Source organism: Dasypus novemcinctus, chromosome 9, assembly GCF_030445035.2.
Source record: "Dasypus novemcinctus isolate mDasNov1 chromosome 9, mDasNov1.1.hap2, whole genome shotgun sequence".
Taxonomy (NCBI): Eukaryota; Metazoa; Chordata; class Mammalia; order Cingulata; family Dasypodidae; genus Dasypus; species Dasypus novemcinctus.
In genome coordinates this window covers 75,097,578-75,119,105 of record NC_080681.1, presented here as the reverse complement: position 1 = coordinate 75,119,105, position 21,528 = coordinate 75,097,578, and the positions used below count along the sequence as shown (strand labels likewise).

Here is a 21,528-nt window from a genome sequence, read left to right as displayed (position 1 = left end):
TGGGATAAGTATGGGTGAGAGAGGGAAAACCCTGCAGATTAATTAACTGGGACTGCCTGGAGACACTGCTTCCTGCCTGTTTGTCTAAGCCAAAGGGGTGACTTAAGATGTGAATTCCAGACCAGGTGGAAAGGAAAGATGGAAAACAGCTAAGTGGGTGAGAACATTGGCTCAGGTAGATTGCTTGCTGCTCCTCAAAGCGCACAGTTGAGGAGATCACATGGAAGGAAGCATGATGTGGTAGAAAAAGAGAGAGAAAAACCCATGTATTTTAAGCATTTTGTTTAAGTTTAGTCCTACTAATTTTAGAGAAGCCACCGTGGGCCAGGCCCAGTATCAGTGTTGGGTATGTAAAAATGTTCAAACACAGTTTGAGCTTTAGCAGCTTGGAGTTTAGCGAGAGAGATAAAAAAATAAATGATTATGACACTGTAATAAGAACATAGTAAGGCAATGTCCAGAGGAAGAGCACTTTAAGGAAAATGAGTTAACCTTTACCTTCATTTCTAAAATTAATACCAGCAACTTTCTTTATAGGGTTACTGTTGGGATTGAATGAGCATCCCTAAATGAATACATCTGGGACAGGAATGGTGCTGTTACTGTCTGTAAGACCAGACAAGCTGTCAGGTTTGTGATATTCAAAAAAAGGTAGGAAAAAAGAACAAGGTTGTTGGAGTCAGAGCTGAATTTGACTCAGTTCTGACACTCACCTGCTATGTGACTTTGGGCAAATCACGGAACTTTTTGAAGTCTTAATTATTTTATCTATAAAGTGGAGATCCAGTTTTCTTCCTCAGTGGGTTAGTGTGAAGATTAGAGAGAACACATGTGAAGTACTTAGTTACTAGTTAGTGCATATCCTTCTGTTCTCTACTCAAGGAGCACTTGCTCAGAGCCGCCTTTCTTAACACGTTGCCTTCCTCCATTTTAATCTGGGTTAGGGTGCTGGAAGCTCCTAGTTAAACTTAGAAACCGAGACCACAAAAAACTGTAATGACATTTCCTTCCTCTCAATCATTTATTCATTCAACAGTTATTTATTGAGTGCCTGCTATGCTAGGTGGTAGAGATAGAGCAGTGGACAGACAAAATCTTTGCCCTAGTGGAGTTAGTCTAGGGGGGATAAGGCAGACTGAAAACAAGCAAGGATTTTTATGGAATATCGGTTAAGGAAATATATGGTGATAAGTGCTGTGGAGAAAAATAGAACAAGGTAAGAGGGACAGGGAGGGCTGGAGATGGGGATTGGTTTGCCATTTTAAAGGATGGTCAGGGAAGGGTATAAGGTGAATTTTGAGCAGAGACCTGATGATAGTAAGGGAGTATAAAAGTATTTATTTGTCATGGAAAGAGATTGGATGTTTCTTCTATAAGTTGTAAGGAATTGCTGAAAAATTTTGAGGAAAAAGAAATCAGATTTGCATTTTGAAAAGTCATATGCTCACCTGAATCAAATTTTTAAGGGGCCGCATGGTACTGTGCCAAAAAATTTCTGCCAGAAAGCCATCTAACCTCCCCATGCCAGGGTCTCCCCTTGTACATAGGTGTCACTGACTGATGGAGATGGAGCTAAACTCCTACTTCTTCCATAGTCAATACGCCAACTGATAAACCTGAATTTTCTTGGATCTCTTGGTAGATGTAGATCCAAAAGACAATTGAACTTAAAGTCGCATAATTCTGAAGTTTTCTAATTGAAAAGAACTTCAAGGTAGTATAACATATTTCCATCTTACCTTATATAATGACCTTGGGCAAATTATCTTACCTGCTTTCCATTTCCTGATTTATATATACTTACACCTATATCTATGTATATTAGAGAGAAAATGCCTCCAGAAAACTACCCAGGTCCCTTCCATTGTATACACGAGGGAACTGAGGCCCTTGGCATGAAAAAGAAAGTGATTTGTTCACAGGGAGACCCTGAATAAATGGCAGAGCTGAGACTAGACTCTAGAAACCAGATTTCCCATCTCTTTCTACTGCTCTTCAACTTGCAACCTCCCGAAAAACTGGCACTTAGCCTAGGTGACCTAAGTCTAAGACTTTGGAAGTTCATTTTTCCTCTCCACATATTGCTTTTCTCAAGAGAGGCAAATTAGAGTAAACCCCTGGAACTTGTAAGGCTAAGAAAATATAAAAGGATATAATTAATCATGTAACAGTTATAACAAGAGGGAGGTATATTCCCTGATTATTGTCCACAGGGATATATGCCGAAGATGATATGGAAAGTTTATTTCCTGGAACTTTCTTAGTGAACACTTTCCCTCTATCCTTGTTTATAACATTCATTCATCAATTATTTTCCAAAAGGGATGCCACTTTTAGGAGATGATAACCAGGACCTTTTGGCTTTAGTTTCTCATAGCCCTGCACTATCAATGAGAAGAGGATGGAGAACATCAAGCTATGTAACAACCAGGCCAACACCGTTAACTCTCTCCTGGAGAGAGACATAAAAATAATTTTTTACCTTAAATTTTCTTTAGACTTATCTTTCTTCATTTTAAATCTATCTGTTTCTTTCTTGAAGAATCGCCGCAATCTTTTAAGTGCTTCTTTTCCATCCAAACTAAGAGGAATCGGAGGATATAATATGGCATTTGAGTACTAGAGGTGGAAAGTTGTATTAAAAAGGACTAGGCTTCAGTTTCATTTCCAAAACACACCCCACTTAAGGAAGAACAGGAAAATATCTTAACTTTGCTTTTCTTCTTGCTTTAGAGGCAGATATGAAATAGCAAACAACAGTGAGCTATGAAGGGAGTAACTGTATTTCAATACAAATTTTCATCTTCCCCGAATGGTCTCCAGTTTGCAGAATCTATGGAGCAAAGTCTTTCTTTTACAGGAGAAGATGACTCAGGGCAGCATACTTTACAAATTATATTAGTAATACATTGGAGCGGCTATAGCTCAAGGGGTTGAGCACCTACTTCCCATGTACGAAGTCCCAGGTTCAATCTCTAGTACCTCCTAAAAACAAACACTAACAAATGAAAACCAACTCTCATTGGGGAGTAGATGTAGCTCAGTGGTTGAGCACCTGCTTCCCAAGTACAAGGTCCTGGGTTCATTCCCCAGTACCTCCAAAGAAAAAAGAAGAAGAAAGAAATATATTATAGGAATTTAGGAATTCCTGGCTCCTGAAATTCATGTCACTGATTTTTATTTTACTAAATGATAATACAACAGTGGTAATACTGACCAGTTAGTTGTCCAATTGATGATTAAAATTCTTCCTCATCCTGTATGCTTTTGTTCTTGTGTGTGTGGAGGGGGGTAGAGCGTTATACACCTGCATCATCCAGCTGTCTAGCCTGGCTAGTCCAGGATTTCCTCTTTTTCCTTCTGCCCCCAAACTTCTTATTTTTACCATTGCTGTTTTTCATTTCTACAATGTGTCCTTAATAATTAAAGATGATATTTAATTAGTGCACTAAATTTGCCCTAAATAACTAAATTTTGCAAATTAGAGACCATTTGGGAGAGATGAAAGTTTGTATTGAATTGGAATTACTCCATCTTCAGAGATGACTGGTAGTTGCTACTTGATATTCTCCATTTGAACATATAATATTCTTAACATTGAATTGCTAGATCTTAAATTGAACCCCAAAAAAACTTTATTAGCTTACAAAGACACAGGTAAGTCATAATCATTGACTTGATCCTGGAGAAGCAACTATAGAATTGAAGCAAATTTTATTGATTTTTTTACTTCTTCATTCTTACTTGTTTCCAAACACAATATCAAAGTCCTCTACTCATGGAGATGAACATTTTCTCAAAATAAAAGGCAATGTGATTTAAAATGTGTAGCATATGGTTGCACACAATTATAAGTACTCTATTTTTTCGCAGTTTTGCATTACAATAGCTTTTTACCACTCTCATGCAAATCTTTCATAAAGGATGAAGGTAGATAAGGGTAAATAGAGGTGTTTCTTAAACTCTGGTTTTCCTAGACTAACAAGGAAATGCTGTTAGCCTACAAAGGCAAGAAAGAGAGGGACTCTCACTCTATCTTTGAGTAGTTGCTCTTTGTTTTGTAGACATCTTCATACATTTCTAGCATATTTTCTTCTGAAATAAAAAAAATACATATTCTCATTCATCATATAATGGCAATAGTTCAGATTCATATTTAACAAAATAAAGAATTGATATGTACCATGTGCTAGGCATGTTGCTCTTCTGTTTGCCAAACTAAGAAAACAATAAAATAAAACTAAGATGGTCAACCACCACACCAGGGAGCCAAGTGTGCCTACATCTGCAAGCAGGAGAATTGCATCTATCATCCATGTGGAATCTAAGCCCCCTCTTGATATAAAGTTGGAGTGGACATAACCATCCCAGGGTCCACAGGATGGAGGAATAGAGGATGGATTAGAGTGCACTTACTGATATTCTACTATGGAACTATTGTGGTTAGTAATGGAAGAAACTATAGCATTGATGTGGAGAAAGTAGCCACGGTAGCTGCTGAGGGTAGGGAGAGGGAGGAAGAGATATGATATGGGGGCATTTTCAGGACTTGGAGTTGTCCTGGGTGGTGCTGCAGGGACAGATGCTGTCCTGCCATGGTCCACTGGGTGGACTGGGGGAGAGCATAAACTACAATGTAAACCATTATCCATGTGGTGCAGCAGTGCTCCAAAATGTATTCACCAAATGCAATGAATGTGCCATGATGATGAAAGAGGTTGTTGATGTGGGAGGAGTGGGATGAGGGGAGTGGGGGGTATATGGGGGAGTGGGGGGTATAATGTAACATTTTAAAAAAATAGAGAAAAATAAAATAGAAAAAAATAAAACTATTTTATTGAGACATAGGAATATATCTTTATAACTGTATGGTAAAAGTAATTAAATCTCTAAAAAGCATGTATAAAGGAAAATATGATTCATTTCTACCCCCAATTCCAAGTCTGATGTAATTTAATCAAAGAAAGCTGGCTTATCTACTGAATTTTTCCTTCTCTCCTTACCATATTTAAGACATAATAGTCAGAGTCTACTAAGCATCAGACATTGTGCTGAATGTTGGAGAAACAAATACATCTTGAAAAAACTCTGCCTTCATAGCATGGCTTTAGCCTAGCCTAACACATAAACTTAATATACACGGATATTCTTTGAGTTTACCCTGGCAACATAATCTAGTGGAAAGAAGGTTGGATTAAGAGTTAAGATTTTCGAGTTCAAAATTTGGCTCTAACACATAGTGAGTTTAGGGGAGTCTCTTGACTTCTCTGAACCTCAGTTTACTTTCAAAAATTAGGGTACTGGGTTTGGTGATCTCTAAGGTTACTTTTCCAACTAAAATTCTGGGATTTTAAGAAGGACCAAAACACCCAGAATAGCATTTGATTAGTCCTCCTGCAATGTTTTTTTTCATTCATTCTTTTAAAAATGAATTTTTAAAATATCTAACATATTCGTGGCACTATGCTAGGTTCTGGAGAAAATGGTAAACATAAAGAAGGTAACAGTCTAGGAGGAAGGAAAATTATTAATGAAAGGATCATGTAAGTAAATATAAAATTACAATAGTGACAGGTACTCTGAAAAAGAGGTCCATTGTATTATGAAATTATACACTTTTTAGGAGAAGGTTCCTGGGGGAATAATGACTGATCTGAGATTAGAAGAAAGATAAAGATTAATTTAGCCACAGGAGTGGGGTAGTAAGAAATGGGAGGGTGGGGGCCAGAAGAACATTCCAGGAAGAGGGGAGTATCATATAGTATCATATAGGGGGCCCTATATTAGGAGTTTGGCAAATCAGAGGAACCAAAAGGTCACCCCGACTGGATCTTCAGACAGGAAGGCTGAGAATAGGGTGAGATGAGGCAAAGTAGGAGCAGACCACTCAAAGCCTTCTAGGCCCTTTTAAGGTCAATCTGAAAAGCCCTGGAAAACCCTACTTTGTACCCATCTGAATGGCTATTTAAAAAAAAAAAAAAAGGAAAATAACAAATGCTGGCAAGAATCAGCAAAACAGAAATCCTCATATATTGTTGGTGGGTATGCAAGACTGGTGCAGCCCCATGGAAAACAGTTTGCTGGCTCTTCAGAATGTTAAGTATAGAATTACCATATGACCTGGCCTTCCTACTTCTAGGTTTATTTCTAGGAAAGTAAAAACAGGGACTTAAACAGATATTTGTACAGCAATATTCAAAGCAGCATTATTCATAATAGCCATAAGGTAGAAGCAACCATCCATCAATGGATGACTGGAGAAATAAAATGTGGTATATACATGAAAGGAATATTACTCAGCTGTAAAAAGGAATGAAGTTCTGATGCGTGCTACAATGTGGACAAACCTGGAAGACATCATGTTGAAAGACCAAGTTAGATGCAAAAGGACAGATATTGTATGTTACACTTACATAAAATAACTAGAATATGAAAATTCATAAAGACAGAAAGTAGAATGCAGTTTATCAGGAGCTAAGGCAAATTGGGTACAGGGTTTCTGTGTGGGATGATGGAAATGTTCTGATAATGGATGATAGTGAGGGAAGCACAACATTTGAATTTGATTAATCCCACTGCTTGTATGCTTGGTTGATATGGGAAATTTTATGTTGTATATATGTTTCCACAATTAAAAGAAAAAGAGACTAAAGAGACAATAACAACTGTAATACATGATTCTGAACTGGTACTAATAATGGAAAAGAAAATGCCCAAAAGGACATTTTGGGACAATTAAAAAACTTGGAATACAGACTGTATGCTTTATATCAATGTTAAAGTTCTTGAATTTGATAACAGTACTGAATGTGGTTACATAAGTGAATATTCTTATTCTTAGGAAATATTAAGTGCTAAAGGAATATGATGCATGCAACCTATCAAATGTTTAGAAAATAATAGATAGATAGATAGATAGATAGATAGATAGATAGATAGATAGAATGATTTAACAAATGTTGCAAATTTTAAAAGTTGATGTATCTGGTATCTGGTGGGGGTACATTGGAATTCACTGTATTGGTTTTATATAATTTTTGCAACTGTCCTTTAATTTGAAATTATTTCAAAATAAAAAGTTAATTAAAAAAAACATTGAGAAGCCATGAAAGTGCTTCAAGCAAAAAAGTCCTGTATTGTGAAACGACCAGGAAGGTAGCAATTTTATAGTGAAGTGGGTTTTTGTTTGTTTTACCATAAGAACTCCATGACTAGCACCTTCACCCTCGTGATTCTAAGAGCATTTATTAGCACATAACTTTTTTTTAAGATTTATTGTATTTATTTCTATCCCCTTCCCCCCCGCCCAGCCCCGCCCCAGTTGTCTGTTCTTTGCGTCCATATGCTGCGTGTTCTTCTTTGTCCGCTTCTGTTGTTGTCAGCGGCATGGGAATCCGTGTCTCTTTTCGTTGTGTCATCTCGTTGTGTCAGCTCTCCGTGTGTGTGGCGCCATTCTTGGGCAGGCTGCACTTTCCTTCGCGCTGGGCGGTTCTCCTTATGGGGCGCACTCCTTGTGCGTGGGGCTCCCCTACACAGGGGGGCACCCCTGCGTGGCAGGGCACTCCTTGCGTGCATCAGCACTGCGCATGGGCCTGCTCCACATGGGTCAAGGAGGCCCGGGGTTTGAACCGCAGACCTCCCATGTGGTAGAGAGACGCCCTAACCATTGGACCATGTCCGCTTCCCAGCACATAGCTTTGGACCTCTTCTCTTAGCTTATCATCCCCCCAAAATAACTGGTATCACTAAAACTATGAATACATAAAAGACACATCACTAATCAGCCACAGAAGTACTTCAGCAATCCCTACTGGAGAAATGTCTTCCAATACTTACCACTCTCTGAAGCAAAAGAGTTAGATAATTCTGACTTTGGTCTGTGGGGAGAAAAGGACCATCGACTATTAGATTTTACCTTTAAAGTATCATCAAATTCATTTTGCTGAAGGGTTGGGATGTACGTACTGCTCTTTCCGGGGGTACTCAACATCATCATACATCTCTGCAGTGGAATCCTGTTTTAAGGCCCCTTGTACTGGAGTTTCTTTAGTTGCCTCTAATGCTTCTGCATTCCCACCTATAAGCAAAATAGACAACCCCTCTGAAGAACATCTCATCAGCTGCTATTGTAAATGCAGTCATAAACAGAACTGGCAATGGAAGCAACAATAGGAAAAAGAAGATTAAATATGCCGAATTGGATTATAAAGATTATATGTATGACACTTGGGCAAGCCATTTTACCTTGCAGAGCCTTACAGTTCTCTGAAATTGGGAATAATGATAATAATACCTACTCTCATGTGGTTATAGCAAGGATTAAATACGAATTTATGAAGGGTACTGGTTACCTGGTAAACCAGTCATTCCTCTGTCTTCTTTGATGGTTCCTCCTCTAATCTGACTCAAATGTTGAAGTCCTCTAGGTTAAAGCCCTCGGGCTTCTCTAGTCTACATGTAACCAAGCTTATTCAGTCATGTGGCATTTTTTCTTAAAGCAAAATATCTTAGGCAAGTTGATTGAGCACATGTGAGCATTTATTACTCATTAACAATGGAATTAGCCAGAAGATAGTATGACAGGTTGTAAAATGTGTAGGTGATTTTTGGACAAGTAACTAATCTGCTAAACGCAGCCGCCGATTTATTTAACAGAGCTATAAACTTTTCATAACTATAAAACTGCTGCCTCTTTATCAGTTGACATAGGTTAATATTTAGGGCATGAGTGATTCAGAACCATGTTCAGACATGAACTATTAATCAGAAATAAATAATATATCTAAGAAGAGAACAACAAGCAAGTTGATTTGTCTATTAATAAAATTAGCCAACCAATAAGATTTTAATCTCTGACGAGGAGCCAATTAACATATACACCCCAAACCATCTATAGGACCTGAGGTATGAAGTCCTTCATTTCCTTAAGTTGTCAATCAATTTCTCCAACACAAAACCAAGATGCCGAACCCACTTTTGCTTACATTTTAGTCTGGGATAACTTTTCTTGTCTTAATCATTCCTTCTGGCTGAGGCAAACACAAAACTTTATGGCTATATTTTGAAAACAGAGATGACTCCCAAATTTACATCTCCAACCTAGACCTCTCCCATGAACTCTAGATACTCCAACTGCCTGCATACCATTTCCACTTAGTTGTCTAAACATACTATGTTCAAAACCAAACTTTGAATTTCTCTCTGCAAACTTGCTGTTCCTGAAGTCTGCCCCTTCTCAGTAAAAAGGGGCAATTCCCTCTTTTAAGACACTCAGGCCCCAAACCTTGGAAATATCCTTGGCTCCTCTCTCTCTCAGATCCCACCTCTAATCAACAACCATCCATCAACTCTACTTTTAAACTATATCCTGAATCTAAATACAACTCTACTATGGTACCCTGGTCCAGTTCACCATCATCCATCATCTAAATTATTGCAATAACCCTGTAACAGGCCTCCCTGATTTATCCTACTACATTCTATTTTCATCACAGCAGCCAGGATGATTCTTGGCATTTTTTTACAATAGCCAAGTTGTGGAAGCAATCCTGGTGTCCATCAACAGATGACTGGATAAATAAATTATAGACTGAATGGAATTTTTTTCACTTGTACAAAGGTAGGAAGTACTGATGCTACAACACAGACAAATCATGAAAGGTGTTGTTGAGTTAAGCAGGTCAAATACAATGAAATGAAATTCCAGGAAAAGCAAATTTATAGATACAGGAAGTAGATTAGAGGTTACTGAATTGAAGAACTGATTGGGAGTTAATTTGCATTGGATAAAGCCTATTTTTGAGGTGATGAACATATTTTAATAATGTATGATAGTACTGATAGCACAAAATTGGGAATGTAATCAATATTACTAAACTGTACAAATAAAAGTGATTAAAGTGGAAAAAAGAAAATGCAAGTCAAATCATGCTACACTTCTACAGAGTAAATGCCAACGTTCTTGAAACGATCTACAAAAGAGCCCCTAAACTATCTGGTCCCTTGTTTCTCTCTGACCTTACCTCCTACCACACCCTCCTGTCACTCTGCTTCACTCTGTAACCACTCCCCCCCACCCCTTGCTGTCCTACCAACACATCTTTTAGGCGCCTGTTTTTCTTCCTCTCCCTATAACGTCCTTTCCCCAGGCACACATTTGGCACTCTCCTTTCTTTGAGGTCAATAGCTCATGAGCATTTTAAAACTGCAACTTCATTATCTCCACCTGCCTCCCTAAATCTCTTTCCTTGGTTTATTTTTCTTCCTCCATAACATTTACTCTTCCACACAGAGGATCTTTTAATTATTTATAAATTTATTGTCTGACCCCTCTGATCAAAATGTAACCTCCATGAGGACAGGGATTTTTTTTATCTGTTTTGTTTACTGTCTTTCTTTTTTACTATTTTTAGTATTGGGCACAAAATAGGTCCTCAAATATTTTTTGAATATTGAATTATTTGAATGCATGTATCTTCAAACTAGTGCATTTAGTCTATTAAATTTATAGTGCTTATTGATAGTTCTATCTTAATACATACTTTTTATTCATTCCATTTTTCTCATCTTCCACAATTTTTTTTAAATTGGGGTTTTACCTCTCCTCTCTTCACTCTTTTTTTCTTTCCTATTGGTTTGGAAAGGTATATGTGCTATGCCTGTGTCAATGAGCTATGACAGCACACCCACTAGGATGGATATTATTTTAAAAGTTGAAAATAACAAGTGTTGGAGAAGATGCAGAGAAATTGGAACTTTGGTACCCCATTGGAGGCAATGTAAAATGGTGCAGCCATTGTGAAAAGCAATGTTGTGGTGCCTCAAAAAGTTAAATAGAGAATTACCAGCAATTACCCAGCAATTCCACTTCTAGGTATATACCCAAAGAAAGTGAAAACAGGGTCTCAAACAGATACTTATATACTAATGTTTAAAGTATAGTTTAAAGTTTAAAATAAATGTATTATTCACAATAACCAAAGATGGTAACAACCCAAGAGTCCATCAACAAATGACTGGATAAACAGAATGTGGTACATAAACACAGTGGGATATTATTTGGCCATAAGAAAGAATAAAGATCAGAGACATATTGTAACACGAAAGAGCCTTGGAAACATTATTCTCGGTGAAATAAGCAAAACACATAATGACAAAAAATGAATGATGTCTCTTATAAGAGACATCTACAAACAGCAAATCCTCAAAGACAGAAAGTAGATTAGAATTTACCAGGGATGGATGAACAGAGAATGGGAGAGTATATGCTTGATAGATTTTGATTGTATATAAGTAAAATTAATTTTAAAAAATTGTTGGGTGTCTATAATATGTCAGGTACTGTACCAGGTTATAGAGATACAGAGAAAAATATCAAGTGATCTCTGATCTCCAGGTGCTCACAAACTAACATGGGAGACAAACACATAAGCCATGAGTTATAATGCAAAGGTATGCTATAATTTTTCAAAAAGGAAAATAAATGAAGAGCACAGCAGTTATTTAACATGAAAGTCTGGCTGTTTATATGCACCAGTGAACGGTCCTGGGAAATAAGTAGTACCATCCCCATGTGTACATAGTCTTAGTTTCCTAAGGTTGCCATAATAAAGTAGCACAAAACTGGCAACTTAAAACAATGGAATTTTACTGTTTCACCACTCTGGAAGCTAGAAATGTGAAATCAAGATATTGGTAGGGCCATGTGCTCTCTGAAACCTATAGGTAGAGAATCCTTCTTTGCCTCTTCCTCGCTCCTGGCAATCCTTGGTTTGCATCTGTAGTACTTCAATCCCTACCTCAGTTGTCATATGGTATTTTCCCCTCATACCTGTCTCTTCTCTTCTTGGAAGGACACCAGTCATCCTACTCCAGTATGACTTCATCTTAACTAATTCTATCTGCAAAGACCCTATTTCCAAACAAGATCACATTCTGAGGTACTGGGGATTTGGATTTCAACATGTCTTCCTGGGGGACACAATTCAACAAAAAACATACATGAAACTAAGGAAATTTCTCAAGGTCACAGGATTACGATATAGTTGCCAGAGAGGCCTACCTCCAAAACCTAATAAGGAAATACAGTGTATCTACTGTTGTTTAAGTTTCATGGAATCGAAGGAGCAAGGAATTGTGATCCCTGAAGATTTGGAAAGAGAAGAATGGCCTGAAGGTAAGGGAAACCTCGCAAGAATTGACTTTTGAGATAGCTCTTTTCTCTCTTTTGAATGATTTAATTTTTAAAAATTTATTTATCTCCCCCTTCCCCCCGCCATTGTTTGTGTTCACTGTCTGCTCTCTGTGTCCATTCTCTGTCTGCTCATATTCTCTTCAGGAGGCACCAGGAACCGAACCTGGGACCTGCTATGTGGGAGAGAGGCACTCAATCTCTTAAGCCACCTCAGGTTCCTGCTTTGCTGTGTCTCTATTGTCTTTCCCCTTTGTGTCTCCTTGTTGCATCATTTTGTTGCATCAGCTTGCCACACTTGCCCATTGTGCCAGCTCGCTCTCTTGCTCATCTTTTCCAGGAGGCACTGGGAACCGAAACCAGACCTCCCATGTGGTAGGCAGGAGCTCAGTCACTTGAGCCACATTCACTTCCCTGAGATAGTTCTTAAAGGATGAAATAGGATGTCAGCACATAAAGAATAGGCATAAAGGCATTCCAGATAAAGGAAAGAGATCATGCAAAATTACAGAAGCACTTAAACTCATGACATGACCAATAAACTGAAAATAGAGCAGAGGATATGCAGAGAAAGAAGCATGTGCTTCAGCTGAGGCCAGCTAGGCTGAAGATAGATTTTGAGGGGCCTTGAGTCTCTCCTATGATCCCTGCCAGTTTAATCTTTGTATAGCTCTCATTGCAATACACTATGGAATGTCAGTGGCTTGCCATGGCTTATGAGATTGAGTGGGTATCTATTTTATTTGTCTACCCAGCAGCTACATTTTTTCCCCCTGATAGTAACCTTATTTTTTCTTGGAGAATCTTCCTTCACTCTGATTTTATAGAATTTGCATAGAACTGACTCTACCCCCAGCTCCATGGATGAGTTCATGACAAGGGTCGAATTTACCTGAAAACAACCATCCCAGAAGGAAGCAAAACCAGGAGTAGAAAAGTGCGTCCTTGTAGTATTGTTTGTGTCCCTGGATCCAGGCAGGATTAGACTTTTGGTTAAGTGAATCCTTTTTCCTTTTTTTACTTACCATAGCATGATCTGGTTATTGTTAGTTACAGTCAAGAGTTGCGACTAACCTGAAGGCAAATTACAACCTGAATAAAGTCAACCAAAGATGCTGTACTATATTATCAATGTGCCAATTACTTGGGCCTACAAAAGACAACAGGAGCTGGTAGATATAAAAAGAAAGGAATACACATTTGCTGAATACACACTAGGTGACATACTGTCCGATTTTTTCCTCATAAAACCCCTGTGAGATCCATTTTGTGATCCCCTCCATAAATGAAGAAATTGAGCTACGGGAATGTGAAGTTATTTGCCACATAGCTAGTAAGTATTAGAGCCTGAATTGAAACTCAGGTTTATGCTTCTAAGTCCAGTGCTCTTTCTATTACTGCACAGCTGTCTCAATAGGGCAAGTTACTTGGAACATAATATTCGAGAAATATTTCTAAAATAAATTAAAATCTTGATCATGCTCAACTTTAAAATAATTTATTAATGGAAAAGAGGACAAGGAAGAAATGCAACTTACAGTGGCTTTGGGAGTACCTGGTCAGCTTCGAGGCCTCGGGGCAGGCCTTCGTCTGGATGACAGCAATGCTCCTGCTATCTCCACGGACCTTTGTCTTGTGGGTTTTTCCAGGTGTCCCTTCACAGGCGCCTACCTAAACACATGTAACAGGCAGGTATGTGGGGCTCTGATTGATCCATTCAGTTATTGTCTCACTCATGGTGTTCTTCAGTCTTCATTTATTCTTCACATGTAGCAAACAGTATTTATTTAATGCTATCTTACTCTGCTAGACACTAGGTATCACAGGGGTGCATGCCATGTCTATTTTGTTCACCTCTGAATAGCCAGTGAATGCCTGGCACAGGAGCAGGCCCTCAGGAGGCAGTCAAGATATAATACAAAACATTGCTCGCAAAGCAGGCTTTTGTAATATTGATTCTCTCTCGCTTAATCTTCATGATACCCCATGAGGAAAATATCATTAGTCATATTGTTAGGGAGTTTAGGGAGATTAAATAACCTGTCCCTGGTCCCACAACTAACAGTCCCATGTGTCCTTGACCACTATGGGATGCAGTGCACTCCTGTCCTTTCCTTCCTTTTACCTGCCCTTTCATCTTTCCACCCACAGCTCTTTGGCCCCTTCTAGCTTCTTTCCACACCCCCTTCCCTGCAGCATTTACCAAATATGTATTAAAGGCAAGATATTCTAAGCCCTGAAGACAGAGAGAGACAATGGAGAGATGGCTAAAATACTGGTCATGGAGACACTACAAGCAAACAATTATGGTACAGGGTGGTTAAGTATTATTTAGAGCTATACTGCTGATTGAGACGGAAACAAACCAGGGGATCCTGCTGGCTGGGAAATAGGACTGGGGGAAACTTTGAAAAGTGGGTTTTATTAAACTGCATGTAAAAATATAAGTAAATGATGGATAGAATGTGTAAAAGAATACTTGGAAGACTACACGGCAGGAGCAAAGGTATGGGGCAATTGGAAAAGTGTTAGTGTACTCAGAAGGAGAGCATGGAAGTTGCTCATGAGGGGAGAGTTAAAGGAATAGGGGAAGAAAAGAGAGGATGAGGTAGAAAAGAGAGGATAGAATGGGGCTGAGTTAGGAAGGTACCTCTCATGCAAGACAATGAGTGTAGGCTTTATCTCACAATCAGAGCAAGGGCAAAACCTGATCAGCGTTTCTGGAGAGTCTGACAAGAGACGTGGGAGACAGGGGGAAACTTTAGAACATTTCTGTCCATTTAAATGTTCTCTAATTATAAAGAGAAAATGGGAGCAGCGATTACTGTCCTTCCCACTACAACAGAGTGGACATGAGGGTTAACCGTGGTATTCCTGAAAGGGCTTGGAAAAGGCTAATGTGATTAAAGATATAAGGTGTGGGTTATCCTGTGTTCTTGGTGGAATCTGGGGCAAACTGAGGAGAGTAAGAGGAAAGGCATTCTTTTAAGTCACACAGCTAGGAATGAATTTTTTTTAGCAGGTGAAAACGACAAGGAAGCCTTGAAGTGAATATTTTACATAAATTTAGTCACATCGCCCTTCAATGTAGTCCCCAAAGGATTCTCCTTGGGGATGTTCTCTAGAGTCAGTGTGCATAACAATGGATGATACATCTACTGATTTGTAATTTATATTCGACCCCAAAGAGCACTGTTCAGATAGACTACCCACCTCATTTTCCTAACGTCTTTCAAACCATTTCCAAAATGCAAACCCTTCTCATGAAAGAATGAATCTGTCCCTTTGGTGGTAGCCTGATCCCAACCCTGGCTCCTGTCACACAGCCAGCACGGAAGAAGAGCAGGCGCCTGCTTTGGCTTTCGCAGTCTCAGTCATCATGCTCCCTTCCACCTTGCTCGAAGGCCCTGGATCGACCCTTCCTGATCACTGGTCTCATCACCCATTTATGGTCAAGCGACTGCCCTGTGGACCTGACACCCGGTGCTGCTTCCCTGGCTCTGATCCCTCTTCCTCTGGCCTTTGAATTACACGGCAGCCTGCTGCTCTGTGTAAATACCCTACCGGCTCCAGCCTGGCCTCTGGGCTTATGCACCAGGGCAGGGCCACCCTGCTGCGTGCTGTTTGATTTATCCTAGCCTTGAAGATGGCACTGGGACAATACGGTATTAAAAGAACAGAACAGAAACAAATCTCAAACGGGTATCCTAGAATGTTTTGAGCACTGGTAGTAGCCCAGGTGATGGCTATTGCTTAAGCCTCCCACCATGCTGACTACTTTGAAGGGGAGAGTGGCAATTAGATATGGACACCACATGTGCATATAATATTAATCAAATCCACAGCAAAGCATTTCATTTTCCTGGTAGTTTATGGCTTACAAAGCATTTTAAATCACATTAATTTATCATCACAAATGAAATGGAATTAGGGTAAGAGTGGGGGTGGTAACTGGGTAGGGATGATTTATTCTCACTTTACAGATGAGATGGCCATCCAGTTCAGAGGCTAAGTCACTTTCTAAGCAGGGCCCAAGGATACAGAGAGGAGAAACTCACTCTAGAGCAGGGGATCTTAGCAAGGGGTCCATGAGCTTGAATTTAAATTAAAAACAACAACATTATTCTTGTGGGGATGTGCTGGTGTGGGTGTGGTACATTTATTAAATAATACACAGTATAGTATGGACTTAGTAAGGGGTCTGTGTTTTTAACCTGACTGGTAAAGGGGTCTGTGGAACAAAATAGGTTAAGAACCCCTGCCCTAGAGGCATACAAGTGCAGGGCTGGCACCTGAGAGCAAAGGCCTCCTCAAATCTTGCATGTGGGGCTCCTCACATCTCCCTAGTCTCAGCTCTGCCTCTACAGCCTCATGGCAAATAAGGAGAAAATCTGGGGCTAGAGCTCAGTGTTCCTGTCACGTACATTTTCTCAGTTAAATGTCCAGCACTCACCGCATCTTCTGACTCTGCCTCTCTGGAGAGCTGCATGTCTCAGCCCCTAGGAAGTCATTCCCATGAACTGATCTTACTGGACAGCTGAACTGTACTATTTGGTCAGGAACCCTGGAACACAGATACCTTGAGAAGATGATTTAAATGTGGGTCTTTTTCTGTTTTCTGAGATTCCAATTCATATGGCTCCTTCTTCCTTTTTTCATCTTCACCTTCATGTTGAGGGCTAAAACAAGAAGAGACACATAGGAGAAAATGAACCTTAGAGTGTGTAGAAGATAGTACATGGCTCAATTCTAAATGAAATAAATGGGGAAAAATAATTTAAGTAGACATGAATCCCCCACCCCACTTCATCCCCCCCCCTTTTTTTTTAAAGATGGGGAGATTGGGATCTGACCAACTCTACAGACAGCTGCCCAGACCGTCTGCCTGCTCCAGTCAGTGCCCAGGTGCCAATCCTGCTACAAATCTCCTAATAACTCCTCACTGCCAGAAAGATAAAATATTACCTGCCATCATGATCTGCTCCTTATCCCACTTTTGCTGGATCTAGTCTAGACTCTCATAATTTCCCAAACCTGCCATTCATTTTGAGCAACTGTTTTTATTTACTGTTTCCTTTGTCAGACATACCCTTCACATCTTATATCATTGGTGGAAACAGTAGCCTTCTTGATTTGTCTAAATCATCTTACCTCTGAGAATCCTTCCCTGATTCTCCCAAAGCAGAATTAGTCATACCTTCTCTGCTCCCATCACACTTTGCCCTTCTATGCTACATTATTGTCAATAACTCTGTGGCGTTATGATACATCAATCTATGGCTTTCTCAAGTTCCTTCCCTTTCCTCCTCAGCTACCTAAAACTAGAGTGGTAACGGGGAGGAGCTGACTTCTTTATGTGTGCACCCCCTGTGCTGACGCGGTATAAGCCCATGGGAGGGGTAGCACAGTGCCTGGCACACAGTGCCTGGCACGCAGCACTGCTCAGTCAGTCCTCCCTAATGAGATGACTGACTGCCATGCACAGGTGGACAGATACCAGCTGCAGCAAGGAACATACAAGGAGTCAAGGTGAAGTGTAAGGAAAAAAAAACCAGGACCAAGGACAGAAGGCTGGGGAAATAGGCATTCCCGTGGAAGTACTGGTTCTGGTAATGCAGAGCATTAGGTAGCATGAGCTCACCTTCCTAAAAACAGCTATGTGGAAGGCAGAGGAAAAAGTGCCCTCAAAGAAAACCCTACAATGATCACCAGAGAGGAATGTTTTTCTGAAAGACAACAGAAAGCATTTTAAGGAGTTTCATTCATTCACCCAGTTACTGAGCACTCCTGGCCATCATCAGACTAAAGAAACACTAGCTCTGCTGTGATGAATAGGCTCCGGGAAGTGTATGATGAGTTCTGATTCCTACTCTACCATTTCCTAAAATTCTAAAATTTAGCTTTTCTAAAAAATCAAGTTTCCTTATCTAGAAATGAAAGGTCATAATGCCAGTCTCCATGGTTGTCATGTGAACTAACTGTGGTAAAAATACTGAAAGCCTAGCAATGGTCATAGTCTATAATAGGTCCTCAATAACTGCCAATGGCGTTTTCTTTATCACAGCACTTGCTGAGTCAGAATTAATCAATTCTTATATTCCATAACACATTACTGATATTTCTCCTAAGGTATTTACTGCCCTTGTTGAGGTATGTGTCCTTGTAATTATCTTCCTGTCTCCCATTCCTGCCCCATAGCTTCTACACAGATGAGTCTCCATAAATAACTGTTGGATTAGATTTAATTTTATGACTTCTAGGAATGCCATAGGGGAATGAGGTAGACAGGTTCTGCTTTAAACCTCTCTTGTGGCTCCCTCTTACCTGCAGGATAAAGTCTAAATCTGATTTAACACAGTGGCTGGTGGCCTCATGTAGTTATTAAAACACTTAAAATGTGACTGGTCTGCATTGGGCCATTGGTAAGTGTAAAATACATCCAGATTTTGAAGACCCAGTATGAAAAAATATATATACGCACTCACACATCTATAATATCTCAATAATTTTTATATTTATTACATGTTGAAATGATAGTTATTTTGGATATTTTGGGTTAAATTTTTAAAAAAATATTTACTTATTTATCTCCACCTCCCCCCTTCATTGTCTGCTTTTCTGTGTCCATTAGCTGTGTGTTCTTCTGCTTGTCTTCTCTTTAGGCAGCACCAGGAACCAAACCTGGAACCTTCCAGAGTGGGAGAGAGGCACTCAAACTCTTGTGCCACCTCAGCTCCCTGGTCTGCTGCATCTCTTATTGTCTCTCCTCTGTGTCTCTTTTTGTTATGTCATCTTGCTGTTCCACCTCTCTGAGTGGGTCATTGCTCTCCATGGGCCAGCTTGCCTTCACCAGGAGGCCCTGGGAATCGAACCCTAGACCTCCTACATGGTATACAGGAGCCCAAACACTTGAGCCACATCCACTTTCCTTAAATACTTTTAAAAATTAATTTCACCTACTTCTTCTTTACTTTTTAAAAATATGGCTATAGAAAGTTTTGAGTTACATATGTGGCTTGCATTATATTTCTATTGGACAGGGCAAGTCTAAATGACTAAGCAGTGAGTTACTGGATCTAGCTCTGCCTCCTTACCCAGCTTCATTCATTACTACTCCCACACTGAGCTTTATGCTCAAACAATATCACAGTGTAAATTCCTGCTCATATCTTACTGTTAACACCCTACATGTTTGTTCACACTTTCCCGTGGGCCTGGACCACAATGCCACCATTTTTTACCTGCCCAATTCATCAATTCTGACACTTCTTTCAAGATCTAACTCAGTCATAACCTTTTCAAGGAAGCATGTCTGGAGCCTCGAGGTGGGTTTTGCCCACTGTGCATTTACAACTTCCACAGCAGTAATTAATTCATTGTAATTTCCTATTTAACTGATAGTGTTCACCTCCAAATTAACCTCCACCCCCAACTACCCTGGCCTCTACTCCCATCTTGCACCAAGGATAGGTAATGCATTCTTTTCATTTTTGTACTGTCAGAATCTAGCAGGGTGTGAAGAAAGTAAAGGCTCGATATAAATGTTGAACTAAGTAATTGACCATTTGACACGTGCCTACCATCTGCCCACACGCTGCTTGCCAGGTACTAAAGGGCCAGGATCAGGACAGGTCCTGAAACTGAGAGTCATTCAAGGAGAAAACAAGACCATCTCCTGCCCTGCTGAAGAAGGGATTTCCCCCAGGATTCAGCACTTGTGGTTTTAGTCTCAACCAGGAAATTTTCCAGAGCTCATGTTTACTCCAATGCAGTAAAAATGACTTCAGGGAAGGATTGGGAAAAGGGGCCCCTCAGCAGGCAGGCCAGAGCACTGCTCCCTGCCAGGGCACTGCTCCCGACCAAGGAGGAATGGGAGGCACCTAGAATACCAAGCACCAAGCGTGGGCCCTGTCCACAAGGAGTGCGTGGACAACAGGGTGGTGGGAAGGGTGAGGATAAAGGGACATGTAAGAAAACAAACTGCACAGAGTAGCATTAGTGCAAACAAATGTATACCTTATAGTACCTCACAGTAGTACCACGCGGAAGGGACTGGTTTGCCAAGCCACTCAGTAGGGGTGAATTAACGAGTGAAATGAGCAAATACGAAGAGTCTTGAAACAGCATGGTACATTTTGAGAAATGTAACTTTGGGATTCATGTGATTGTCATTTGCCTATTTAGTTGTGGGACTTTCCCACTGACCAAGGAGCTCTGGAAGGCAAGGCCAGGTCTCAGTTGCCACTGCAGCAAATGCATGGTCCGTATTAGGTACTCAGTAAGAGGTGTTTGCTGAGTGAGTGGAGTGTGGGCTGGGATGAGGAGAGAGTTGCATCACTGAGCACCCTCTCTGTACCAGGCCCCTTCTCAGCAAGGCACAGGGAGAGAGAACGGAACCAGGCACTAGAAACAGAGCTGCCTGGAAAACTAGTTCAGTCATCAAAGCGTCCACTGCAGGTCTGATATTTTTCCTTCTGAAGAGACAACTCACCTAAGTTCTTGATGGAGAAAACTCTTGCCAGGCTGAAAGTAAAGAATAAAAGGGTTACTTTCATCTAGCCACCCAAATAAGTCTTCCGTTGTTTGGTTATAGATCATTAGGGACTGGGTGAAAAGGTGGGAGTGGGGGAGGGTGGGAGATAAGGCTTCAGGACAAAGCAAACGCCGCAGATACTGAAAATGGAGAGTTGTGTGAAATGTTGCCGGTAGAGCTGAAGATCAATCAGAAAAGACAAGCATTTCAGAACTTGTGGCAGATGCCAGAGGGAATGTATGACTTGACTTAGAAAAATAAATTGCTCTTTGCTTGACTTTCCAGGATAGAATAGAGAGCTTTTAAGTCCTATGAGGAAATATGAATTTGTGGTATTTGAGCAATGTTTCAGCGGGCAAAACTGGTGTACACAAGTACGCAAGCAGTGCTGGGAAGTCCCCCTTACTGCTTAAGCACTCTCTAATTGAAATTCAGCTTTCACATGATCTAGATTGGGGGACATTATAAATTAACCTGCAACCACAATATAGGCCCTCGTTTATCCAATGGCCACATATCTGATGACATTAATTATCTGGAATCCAGCCAAGATCCCTATATAAAACAAAAATATCTCAACCTTCAACAAAATGTTGCCACAAAATGTAGGCATGATAGCTCGGAGTCCTTCCTTTGAGGAGAGCCCTGCAGGACTTTACATGGGGCCTACCGAGCCTCATTGTCTCATTTCATGCTCTAGAGAACTGGGTGGCCATACTGGTAAAATGAGAAGTCAGATGAAGCCAGTTTTATAGCTCTGCTACATTATTTACAGGTTATTTAGCCTCTTCAGCCTTGATGTTGT

The 21,528-nt window shown here is 40.1% G+C and overlaps 1 protein-coding gene across 3 annotated transcripts in view; it reads right to left on the bottom strand.

Moving 5' to 3' along the window:
* Positions 1-21,528, bottom strand: part of FYB2 (FYN binding protein 2) — a 172,756-nt gene that overhangs the window by 36,007 nt on the left and 115,221 nt on the right. For all 3 annotated transcript variants that reach the window (XM_012527894.3, XM_058303512.1, XM_023590845.2), the window contains exons 7-13: positions 20,682-20,713; positions 16,770-16,869; positions 13,729-13,861; positions 7,966-8,077; positions 7,837-7,877; positions 4,032-4,095; positions 2,483-2,581 (exon numbers count right to left, since the gene is read on the bottom strand). In XM_012527894.3, coding sequence (XP_012383348.3) covers positions 2,483-2,581; positions 4,032-4,095; positions 7,837-7,877; positions 7,966-8,077; positions 13,729-13,861; positions 16,770-16,869; positions 20,682-20,713 — 581 coding nt within the window. The remainder of the gene's footprint in view (positions 1-2,482; positions 2,582-4,031; positions 4,096-7,836; positions 7,878-7,965; positions 8,078-13,728; positions 13,862-16,769; positions 16,870-20,681; positions 20,714-21,528) is intronic.